Source organism: Miscanthus floridulus, chromosome 17 (genome assembly GCF_019320115.1).
Source record: "Miscanthus floridulus cultivar M001 chromosome 17, ASM1932011v1, whole genome shotgun sequence".
Taxonomy (NCBI): Eukaryota; Viridiplantae; Streptophyta; class Magnoliopsida; order Poales; family Poaceae; genus Miscanthus; species Miscanthus floridulus.
The window spans coordinates 17,380,958-17,391,961 of record NC_089596.1 but is presented as its reverse complement, the minus strand read 5'-3'; the positions used below and the strand labels follow the sequence as shown (position 1 = coordinate 17,391,961).

At 44.9% G+C, this 11,004-nt stretch overlaps 1 protein-coding gene and 1 long non-coding RNA gene across 2 annotated transcripts; both read right to left on the bottom strand.

Moving 5' to 3' along the window:
* Nucleotides 1-665: 665 nt before the first annotated feature.
* Nucleotides 666-3,863, bottom strand: LOC136517810 (uncharacterized). Its single transcript, XR_010774344.1, has 7 exons — nucleotides 3,552-3,863; nucleotides 2,497-2,610; nucleotides 2,263-2,382; nucleotides 1,814-1,884; nucleotides 1,316-1,432; nucleotides 1,121-1,183; nucleotides 666-1,034 (listed from the first exon to the last, which is right to left on the bottom strand). It is a non-coding gene; the product is annotated as an uncharacterized lncRNA (long non-coding RNA).
* A 2,818-nt stretch (nucleotides 3,864-6,681) lies between these two features.
* Nucleotides 6,682-8,894, bottom strand: LOC136517275 (uncharacterized). Its single transcript, XM_066510812.1, has 3 exons — nucleotides 7,720-8,894; nucleotides 7,403-7,573; nucleotides 6,682-7,270 (listed from the first exon to the last, which is right to left on the bottom strand). The coding sequence occupies exons 1-3, from the start codon at nucleotides 8,845-8,847 to the stop codon at nucleotides 6,803-6,805; spliced, it is 1,767 nt and encodes a 588-aa protein (XP_066366909.1). The 5' UTR covers nucleotides 8,848-8,894; the 3' UTR covers nucleotides 6,682-6,802.
* Between the last annotated feature and the right edge of the window lie 2,110 nt (nucleotides 8,895-11,004).

The following is an 11,004-nucleotide window of genomic DNA, read 5'->3' as shown; positions in this document are numbered from 1 at the left end:
TCATCCATGCTTGGCGGTAATCTAAGAGTCCATTTCTCTGGGCCGCACGGAGTTAAAAGCCCGGCTCGTCCTCTGGTGCCTAGTTGTCCCAAACACTGCAGCGCATGCCCCTGCCCGTGCTCGCGCCCACACTCACTGACATAGACTCGTCATGGCCACAGCACATCTACCGACCGACTCCTACTCTCCGACTTCTTCACTCGGGATTATGTCCGGCCGCCACAACCATATATTCTGGCTGATAGCTAAAAGCTAAAACAAACGGTCGGTTTTTAAAGTTAACATTTGGAAATATAAAAGTTCTCTATATATTAGGACAGCTCCAATATTTAGGCTAAAAATGTGTGAAGATAAGAGAACAAAAATGAGGTACAAATGTAAAATACATATTGGATAGCAGGTGCTAGTTTAGGACCATAGTTTACCTGTCACTGTAAAAAACGTCATCACAGATGCGCGTTCAGGGTCGCGTCTGTAATAAGGTCTTATTTTTGCGCGTCTGTAATAAGGTTATACTACAGACGCGCGTTACCAACACGTGTCTGTGATACACCTTACACAGACGAGCATAGCCAACACGCGTCTGTGATGACTCCTTATCTCAGACGCGCATAGCCAACACGCGTCTGTGGTAACGATTTGCAAAAACAAAAACAAAAAAGAAAAATAGATGACCTCTGCTTTGCAACCACAGCCACATAATACTCCAAATCAGTATTCAGTGCAATCCAAAACAGTACATAATACTCCAAATCAGAGAGTTCACAGCCACATGTGCGCCAACTAAATCATTTAAGTCCATTAGTTCACAACCAGTAGGCCCAACATGCATTTTAGGCCGGTTCAGATCATGTAAACCTAATAGCCATTTAGAGAGCAGCCCTAAACAAAATGCATTAAGTCCTTAGTCCTTACATTGAGGTTGCTTCAGCAATCTGTTCAATTTGGGATGCTTTCTCTTTTGCAACAGCTGCAGCCAGTTCAGCTTTTGCTAGCTCTTGAGCCTTCTCAATTTGTTGGCTTGTTTCTTCATCCTGTCAAATCAGTAGTACTAAGTTCAGTTACTTAATGAATTAGCATATATAGATAAGAGAACTTAAACATATCAAACATTGGCTACCTTTTCTAGAGTTTCTGCCTTCTTCCAAAGCATTCTAAGTTTCATCAACCATGCCTTGTTCACCTACCAAAATGACAACCATTAAAATACAACACCACTGTGCTCCCACAATCAGCAGATCAATAGAATACAAAAGGGGAATGGCTTTTCTTACAGCGAGGAGTTGGTCATGAACAAGCTATTGCATTTGCTTACCTTGTGCTCCTGAGGTACATGTCACTGTGCAGATCCATCTCCTCAGAATAAAATTTATGCCACGGTTAACCAATAGATGCTTGACCTTGACATGGTTTGTTGTTTGCTGCCACTATCCTGCAATGTATGCACCAAAATTAGAGTACTATTCATCTATAATGCAAACACAAAGATGTATGCATTCTCAACCAGACTTCAAGAAATATAAGTGTTAGAAGTGCTCCGAAAGGCAAACATCTCCAAAATTGAACTATGCATGCCAACTATTCTAGTGTTTGCAGATCCTCCAAAACATCTTACAATTTGGAACGGAGGGAATAGTACAGTCAAACTTAGAATCAAATGGACAGCAGGACTTTGGTCTGGACATGAAACCAGCTTGTTTACCTACTGCAGCGCTACACTGCAGACTATCTACACTAATGTCCAGTACCTAGGTGCATCTATGTTATTGATGTTCAGTTAGGAGATGAATTTGCGATAAAGGAATGAACTTACCAGGCAATAAAACTGAGATTTGCCCCATTAGGTAGTCATATACATCATCAAAATTGTGCAAAGGTGCACAGCTGTAAACACACAAAAGCATAGTAAATAAATATGTCGGCTCTTATTACATTGTCGCTCTTATTAAGACTTCAGATAGGAGCAAGGTAGACATAGCAGCAACTTACTCCTTTCAACAGATAGGTAATTGGCATGTATATATGCTTAGTTGCTTACTCCTAAAGTAGGAAATAAATTAAACAGAGATCTGTGCTAATGTCTACTGGCATCTATCAGCCAAACATTGAAATGAAAGCATCCTATAGCACTAGCATATTTTGTTTTATATGCAGAGCAGTAAGTAGCTCAAAGATGGACTGAAAAACTGAGAGACCATGTGCAGGATTGTTCTAGGTATTAAGAATTTAGCATAGACCATATAAAATAGGAGAGTCACTTACTTATATTAACAAAGTATCCATCATCACTGCCAATGCAAGTGGATGTGATATATATTGCCCACCACTTTGCAGCGCCATCCTCATTTGCCCAACTAAACCGATTTGTCTCCCCTGCAGTGGCTGATTAATTGCAGGAATGGAATACTAAGTACAAAGGACTTACATCATAATTGCAGGCTAATTAATGGATCAAGCTTCCTAACATGTAAATATGTATATGACCCAAGAAAGTACCTGAGTTTCAACACGAGCATGCTTGACTAGTGTTCTAGCATCAGCAATAAGTCCACTCATGGCACAGCCTATGTGCTCATCAATTTCCATGACTTCTTCCATACTGCTTGGTTCCTGTGACATCAAAGAGTTTAAAGCACTAAAATTGCATGAAGACAAGAGTTTAAAGCACTAAGATTCCATCAGCTGGATGACAAGCAATGTTCTCAATTTAATATCCTGGTGTTTGTAGCCATATGATTAAGCACTATGATCAGTTAAGAAGAAGAAAAGGTGTTTGTTCTTGAGCTATTCTCTACATATACCAAAGCCAATGACACAACAACCTGCCTGTCAAGGGGTAAAAACTAAAAAAAGAATTGCATCACATCTCAGCTGAAATTGACACAGTAGTAATCTAACAAGACACGGAACCAGAAAACCTTACACAATAGCAAACCTCAATTATAGTAAGAACGAGTGAGATACTCCAGACTTCATCTCCAAGTAACATGTTAGCGACAACAAATATTTTAGAAAATCCTAAGGAGGTTGCTGCCCAAAAATTTCAGTATTAATCTCCATAACAGAAAGCTGATGTTATTTGCAGCTAATTATTCCTATGGCACCATCATCAACCCAAATGCATCATACATCTTACAACTTATTAGAATTATATCTGCGTTTGTTCAGGGTATTGCACAAAAACATACATGGCCAAGACTCACAAGCATCAAGAGTTTGACACTTAAGAACAATTAATTATCATATAGCCCAAATCACACGGTAAAGGACCTTTAAGTTCTTAGTTTGGGGAAATTCACAGGAAACTGCAGCCATCATAGATCAAGGAACCATATAAATTTGGGGAAAGAAGGAGAGAACGAAGGGACATATGTGCAAAACCTGAGCAGCTAGGGTTACCCAAATGAAATCCATGAACTACACACGTATGACCCCTTGATCCAGAATGCAGCTAGGGTTAGGGGCATCACAGGCGTGGCTAGGGTTACCCATGAGCACGCGGAGCACCATGGAGGAGGAGACTTGACATGGCTGGGCTATAGGCCACGCACCTGGATCCCGCCGCCGCCGTCGCCCCTGTGTCGGGATCTTGCCGTCGCCGCCGCCCGGGCTGGGATCCCGCCGTCGCCGCCACCCAGGCTGGGATCCCGGCGCCAGCGCTCGAATCCAGCCGGCCGCGCCCGGATCCAGCCGCCCGCTCTTGGATCCCGCAGCCGGCGCCACCCGCGTTGTGATGCCGGCGCCGCCCGCGCTGGGCATCCGCGTCGCTGTGAAGCCAAGAGAGCTGGAGAAGAGGAGAGAGAGAGAGAGGAAGATAGAGAGAGACGAGTCAATAGGGATGGGGCGCCCGGATCCACGCCGCTGCCGTCATTGCAAGTTTTTTCCTCTCTTTTTATCACATTAAATTTTTGGATACATACATAGAATATTAAATGTAGATAAAAAAAATAATTAATTACATAGTTTAATTATAAATTACGAGACAAATCTTTTAAGTCTAGTTAAACCATGATTGAACAATAATTATCAAATACAAATAAAAATACTATAGCGCTAAATACTGATTTCTAACCCTAATCTAAATCAGGCCCAGAGTCGGGGACTCGAGGGCGCGTGGGGCTAGAGTCAGGGAGAGGACGTGAGGGCTCGGTCATACGCTAGAGTGAATATTTTTTTTTGGGTCCGTGGGACAACCAGCTGACGCGCGGGTTTCTTCTCGCGTCTGTGAGCGAGTGTTTAGTTCCCATCCTAAATTCTCAAAAAGTGCTACAGTAGTTATTACATTAAATCTTGCGATACGTGCATAGAACATTAAATGTAGATGGAAAAAAACTAATTGCACAGTTTGGTTGGAAATTGCGAAACGAACGTTTTAAGCCTAATTAGTCCATGATTAAACACTATTTGCCAAATAAAAATGAAAGTGCTACAATAGCCAAATTTCCAACTTTCACCCAACTAAACACACGCTGAGTAAGGAACTGATGTTACAAACGCGCCCCAACCACGAATGAACTACAGATGCGTGTTAACTGTCCGTGTCTGTGATTTATCGTCTAACTACACACGCATTCTATAAACACGCGTCTGTAGTTATATTACAGATGCTTGTTACCAACACGTACCTGTAGTAAGCACTTATTACAGACACGTGTTGACCTTGTCGGACCGATGACCCTGGTCGGCGTCTTATTACAGGCGCGTGTTGGGAAAATTACAGACGCGCGTTCGTCCGGCGTCTGTAGAGGGCGCTGGCAGATATTACAGTTTTTCACATGGTGTGTTTTACTTGTTTTTATACTTGATGCCAAGAATAAATAGATAATATTCATCACCACTTATTCTCCCTTCATCGGTGAAGTTAGAATACTATATATTTTATTACATGCAGAGTCCAGGTCTTATTTGGATGTAGTCGGATTCGTATCAATCCACGTGTGTTGAAGTGGATTGGAGTGGAAATTGAACTAAATTCCACCTCAATCCATTCCAACACATGTGGATTGAGGTGAATCCATAACATCCTAACAAGCCCTTACATGGAGTAATATATTTACACTCGTTTTGACTTGTTTAACTACTACAACACCTTATGAGTTGTGACATGCCGCCTTGTATCTTACTAGAAAATTATACACTAGAGTTGCACTTAGAAGGCCTAAGGTAGTCTAGAAGTGTTTTTTCTAGGTTTTGTGAGATATTATTCGGAGGATATTAGACATATCAAACGATTTATTTAATAAAACTCCATCCATAAATATAGATTTTCTAGCTTTTCAAAAGGCAGCTTTTGCAACATATATAGCTTTGAAAAAAACAGGTCCTTATCATACGCATACATCATACTCACTCGTGGATTGTACTTTTCCGTTCAAATTTTAAGTTGTTTTAGTTTGTTTTGAGTGAAACTTGTCTAACTTAAACAAGTTTATTGAAAATGTATTAGCATATACTCCCTCTACTATATAATAATACTCCCTCCGTCCAAAAAATGATAATCGTATTAGACCAGATAAAAAGTCATACAAAATAGATTTTGATCATTAATTTGTTTTATAATATAAAGTGGCGGCTAAAATATCAATATCATCTTAGAGGCATTTTTAACACAAATCTATGATCTAAGTTTTATGCTCTAAACTTTCATACAACTTGATTAATTGTTGGTCAAAACTTATAAAATTTATTTTTTCCACTGGTCTAATACGATTACCATTTTTGGACGGAGGGATTACTCTTTTGACATCTACTATGGTTCACATCGATAAGGACATCACTGGCATTGATATAACCACACCTGAGGGACACAAAGAGCAACCACATACAGGAAATATAGTTCAGGCTCGCTGGCTTAATTCTCAAGTAAATTCAATCCTAGCTATCCAAATATGTTCTTATTAGAATTGGATGCTACTGAATTTCTGTGATGGATTGTTTATCCTTAGGAATGAGGGAGAAGAATCAGATCAGCACATGACCAACCAAGAGGACAATGAAAAAGGTTTTGTTGCCATCAAGGGAAGGGCCGAGCTAGATGTTTGGAATTCAAGTTTGGACCTGAAGGCAACGCTAGATTGAGATGGCCATAACTTTTGAGCTCGGATATTGCTGAAGGCCCATGAGTACTTGTTGGAAAGCACACGAGGTATACTTTCACATGGATCCAACCTTATTATCATATTCAACCGAAGCTGAGTAGAATTGACTAAATAACGTTCGGACCTCCAGGCTAAAGACAACTTTAGTTTTTGGGTCTTGGGCCTTGTATTTTAGTGGAGCCCAAGAGGGGGCATCCTAGGGTTTGGGAAGCTCATTCAGGACGTCCTAGTTGTAGCCTCCCTAAAAAAAGAAGTGACACCCACCAATTGAGAATTGGGTTTTGTTTAGATGAAAGTTTAGCTTCCAGCTACTTTCTTGCAACGCGTGTGTCAATTTAGACCACCTGACTGTTTGTATCCAGAACAACTCACGTCGATATAGAGTCAGATTCTAAAACGTAATGAGTTCCGTGCAATGAATGGACACATTTGCTAGTAATTCATAATGTATCAAATGAATATTGTTTGATTTTATATATTTTTATGCATTTTTCTATAGAGTTGGTCAAAGTTACGAAAGTTTGACTTTAGACACAATTAAGATATGACTTATAATTTTGGAACGGTACACACGATGTTAAAAGAGAGTAGAGCAGGCCGACCGATCAATAAACACCTTAATTTTTGGTACAGAGCTGCAGTGGTTATATATCGTCAAATCGTGCCTGATCGGCGCATGCATTATGCATAGTTAGTTACATTTTTTATAGAAAATCATAGATTTTTACATACTCATCATCCTCGTGGAAGAACCTGGTGTGTGCATGGTTCTGGCTATCGTCTTCCTTGGGCCGGCACACGGAGATGCGTGCCTCGCGCGACGACCTCTGCAACTCCGACACCCGCTCTTGCATGGCCTTTAGCTGGTCGTCAGCGGGAGCTTTCTCTCCTTCCGCCGTGACCAGCACCAGCTGCTCCAGGCTAGGGGCCCTCGTCAGGAAGAAGGTGAGCAGCCGCAGCTCTCGCCTTGTCGCCATAAAATTGAAAACCTTGATGAGAGTCAGCTGGTCAAGGACGATCTCGTGCTCGATTCTCAGGTCTGCGCTGTCGGCCTCGTCGTCCGAGTACCAGTCCCTGTCCCTGCTCCATCCGTATCCAAGATCGCTGGGGAGCTGCGCCTCGTCGTCCGAGTCCCGGTCCCTGCTCCATCCGTATCCAAGATCGCTGGGGAGCTGCGGATATATTCAGCATGCATTCAGTTCCAAATAGAACATATGCATTTTTCTCAGATCAGAGGTGCAGACTCAAAGTTCATGAGTTTGGGCGAGAGAGAGAGAGAGAGAGAGAGAGCGCGCTTTACATACGTGGAGAAAGAGACGTTGGAGGACCGGAAGCGGGGTGAGCATGAAGAAAGTGGACACATGCATCTGGTCTTTATCGTCCAAGTACTCTGGCGAGGCCAGAAGCAGCTGCAGCTCTTCTAGGTTCGGCATCTCCATATATACGATGTCATGCATGGAGTGGTTGTAAAGAAGCTGACCGACAAGAGAGTAGTATATAATTAGCCTGCCCTGTACATTAATCTGTTATCTTCTTCCGTGTCTACTGAATTTTGAAGTATATATATTTGTGAGCGAGAAATTTTATATATGAGTTATTGCAATCAATTAGATATCGGTACCAGCAAGCCGATGGAGCAAAGCGTCACGATCCGGGCATGCGCGACGACGTAGCACAGTCGGGGGTAGGACAAGTCGTGAACGACGTTGCAGGCACCACAGCCGAGGTGCGACAGGTACGCGTCCCGCAGCGCCGGCATCGGCAGGCCGCCGACGAAGTCAAAGAAAACAGGAAAGGGGTCCGGGTCGTTACCTCCGTGCTCGCTCCAGCAGACCTGGCCGTACAGGGTGAGCGACTCCAGCGCGGGCGCGGCGACCTGGAGCGTTTGCACGGCCCGGCAGCCCAGGAGCCGCAGCTCCCGCAGCCGCTCGCAGGCGATACAGATACTCACCTCTTGCACGGCCCGGCAGCCCAGGAGCTGCAGGTCCCGCAGCCGCTCGCAGGCGATACTCACCGAGGCGAGGAGGGAGCAGCTCCTGAGGCTGAGGGACTCGAGCGCCCGGCAGCTGGCGAGAATGCCCCGGACCACCTCGTCGGTGACGCCGATGCGGCTTAGAGAGAGCGAGCGGAGGCCAGCGAGGCCTGGCGCCGCGAGCGGGACGGCGCGGAGGCTGAGCCCGCCGAGCGCGAGGCGCACCAGCGAGTTCCTGGCCTGGAACAGGCCGCCGGGGAGCTCCACGAACGCCGCGCTTCCGTCGTCGAAGTCCAGAACATGGCGGCTCTGTCGTCGTCTCTGTCGTCGTCGTCGTCCTGACCCTGTCGGTGTCGGTGTCGGTGTCGGCGTCAGGTGCAGGTCCACCTCCACCTCCCTGGCGCCCCTCGCCACGGCGGACGCGATCCAGCCGACGACGTCGCGCCCGAACGCGCCGTCGCTCGACCCTGCTGGCGGGGACCTGAGCGCCAAGCGGAACACGTCGAGTGGCGCGGCGTGCTCGGCGTGGAGCTCAAGGCAGCGGCGCACCGTGGCCACCGCGGCCAAGTCGAGGTCGGTGAAGTCGAGGACCCGGGAGGAGGCGAGCGCGCGGAGCCACTGCGGCGCCCACCGCCGGGAGAGGGCGCTCGTTCGAACGGCGTGCTTGAGCGGGAGCTCGCGGAGGATGGAGTGGAGGAGGTCGTCGGGGAGGCTGCTCAGCCTGTCCTCCTCATCCATGGATCCGCGCTTGCTCGGGTGGTGCGTTCGCATCTCCATGTCAGCCAGGATGGGTGCGATGGTGCGTGCCGCGTGCGAGTGCTGGATCACTTTGGTTGAAACGTGCTGGGTGCTTTCACAAACCCTTTCCTTTATACCCGGCAGTACTAGCTGCTTTACAGCGCAATATTGGGCAAAAAGGCCGAGCAGAAACACGCAACTTGAGAGAGTGACTCACTGACAAGTGACAACCAATGCATCCCATTCCCAAGTGGTTTCTCTGGTAAGACTGCAAGGAGTACGGAGTACGCCTCTCCCTCGAAATATTTGTCGTTTTCTCAGAAAATAACTTTGACTAAATATATATTAAAAAATATTAACATTTATATTACATAATTAATATTATTGAAAAGATCTTTGAATCTAGTTTTTTTTAATAAATTTATTTGAAGATACAAATGTTGCACGTATTTTCTACAAATCGAATCAAACTTACGGCACGCACACCAACGGCAACTGTTATTTAGGGACGTGACTGTTATTTAGGGACGGAGGGAGTAGGTCATAAAAATTAGCTAGAGTAGAATTAAATAGATCCAGCTAATAGATCAGATAACAATATATAGAACTGATAAGGGCATTTGATTAGGGAAGTCATACAAAAAAATCTTGTCTATATCAATTGCTAAAAAAAACAATAGCATCTCAATGGCACTTTAAACACAAATCTATTGACGCAAGTTTTATATCATAGACTTCAAAATATTTTGATTTATTGTTGGTAAAAGAATGTAACTTTTGATCCCCCTCTAGTCAAATATGTGAAAGGACCTAGGATGCCGCCTAGAGGAGGGTGAATAGGCGTTTCTGAAATTTAACACCTTTAAATGCGGAAACAATTAGACAAGGGAGTTTCCAAAATGGAAACTCCAAATTAAGAGTAATACCACCCCTAGAGGTTAGCCACAGTGTACACAAGGTATATAAGAATATATCTAAAAGCTACAACCCTGCAACACAAAGTTAGAACAAAGAATAAATATTTTCAGCACAGAGCTTCAATATCGGACGTGTCCGGTATGAATACCGGACGTGTCCGGTATACACGATTTCTGCAGAGCAGCCCCGAACTTGCTCCTTTCGATTTCTATCTTCAAACCAAACTGCAGGCACCTTCTAGAGATAACAATATACACAGAGAACCTGCACAAGAGCTGGAGCAACACAAATATCAAATGAAATACGAATTGAGACACGATATTTGTTTTACCGAAGTTCGGACTCGTTCGAGTCCTACTCTCCATTGAGGGGGCTACGGGAGACCCAGCGAAGGTCAGCCCTAGAGGGTACCACGAAGGTCGCTCTAGCCGGAGTCTTTTCCAACTCATTTTCCTCCTTCCACTAGTTGATTCCGAGGCGATGGAATCGACCGTTACAAACTTTCCGAGGCACACCACAATCTCTCGGGTGCTTTTCGGCGACGCCTAGCCGTCTAGGACCGAAGAGTCCAAGAGTAACAAATGTGAATCACGAGATTGACAATATGCACAAGTGCTCAAGTGGTTTGTTTGCTCTCTTTTTGAATTTCACTCAACCCACTAATTGATTTGGCAATTTGGATCACACACTCACTAAGAGAGGGTTTGGGAGAGTTGGCAAGGCTCAAAAACGTGTATTGTGACCAGCAGAATCAGCAGCCTCCAAAGGTGGAGGCTTGGGGGTATTTATAGCCCCCTTGAAAAACTAGCCGTTATTATAGCCGTTGCCATCCGATATGCATACCGGACACGTCCGGTATGACTTACACTGCCCCAACGGTAACTAAGTTACAGTGACAATATGAGGCGTCGGAACTCCCAATGAATGCCGGAACTTCCGATCGTCGAAACTCCCGACTCACGTCGGAACTCCCGACCCTCAGCATATTTGAAAACCATGTAACTGAGTTAAAGTATGTGAGGTGTCGGAACTCCTGACTCATGCCGGAACTTCTGACCGTCGGAACTCCCGACTCACCTCAGAACTCCCGATCCTCTAGGCTTTTGAAAATTAGTCGTTGGCCTCTGGTCATCCATACCGGACACGTCCGGTATGACCAGGACAGTGAACCCTCCAAGTCAGTTAAAGTGTGAGACGTCGGAACTCCCGACCCTTGTCGGAACTTCCGACCGTCGGAACTCCCGACGAACCAACCCGAGAACAACAAAGTTACCACTG

Coding starts and splice junctions, on each gene's coding strand:
- LOC136517275 (XM_066510812.1), bottom strand. CDS start 8,847: ATGGAGATGCGAACGCACCACCCGAGCAAGCGCGGATCCATGGATGAG. Junction 7,574..7,719: donor TTTGCTCCATCGGCTTGCTG/GTACCGATATCT, acceptor CTTGTCGGTCAG/CTTCTTTACAACCACTCCAT. Junction 7,271..7,402: donor TCCAACGTCTCTTTCTCCAC/GTATGTAAAGCG, acceptor ATATATCCGCAG/CTCCCCAGCGATCTTGGATA.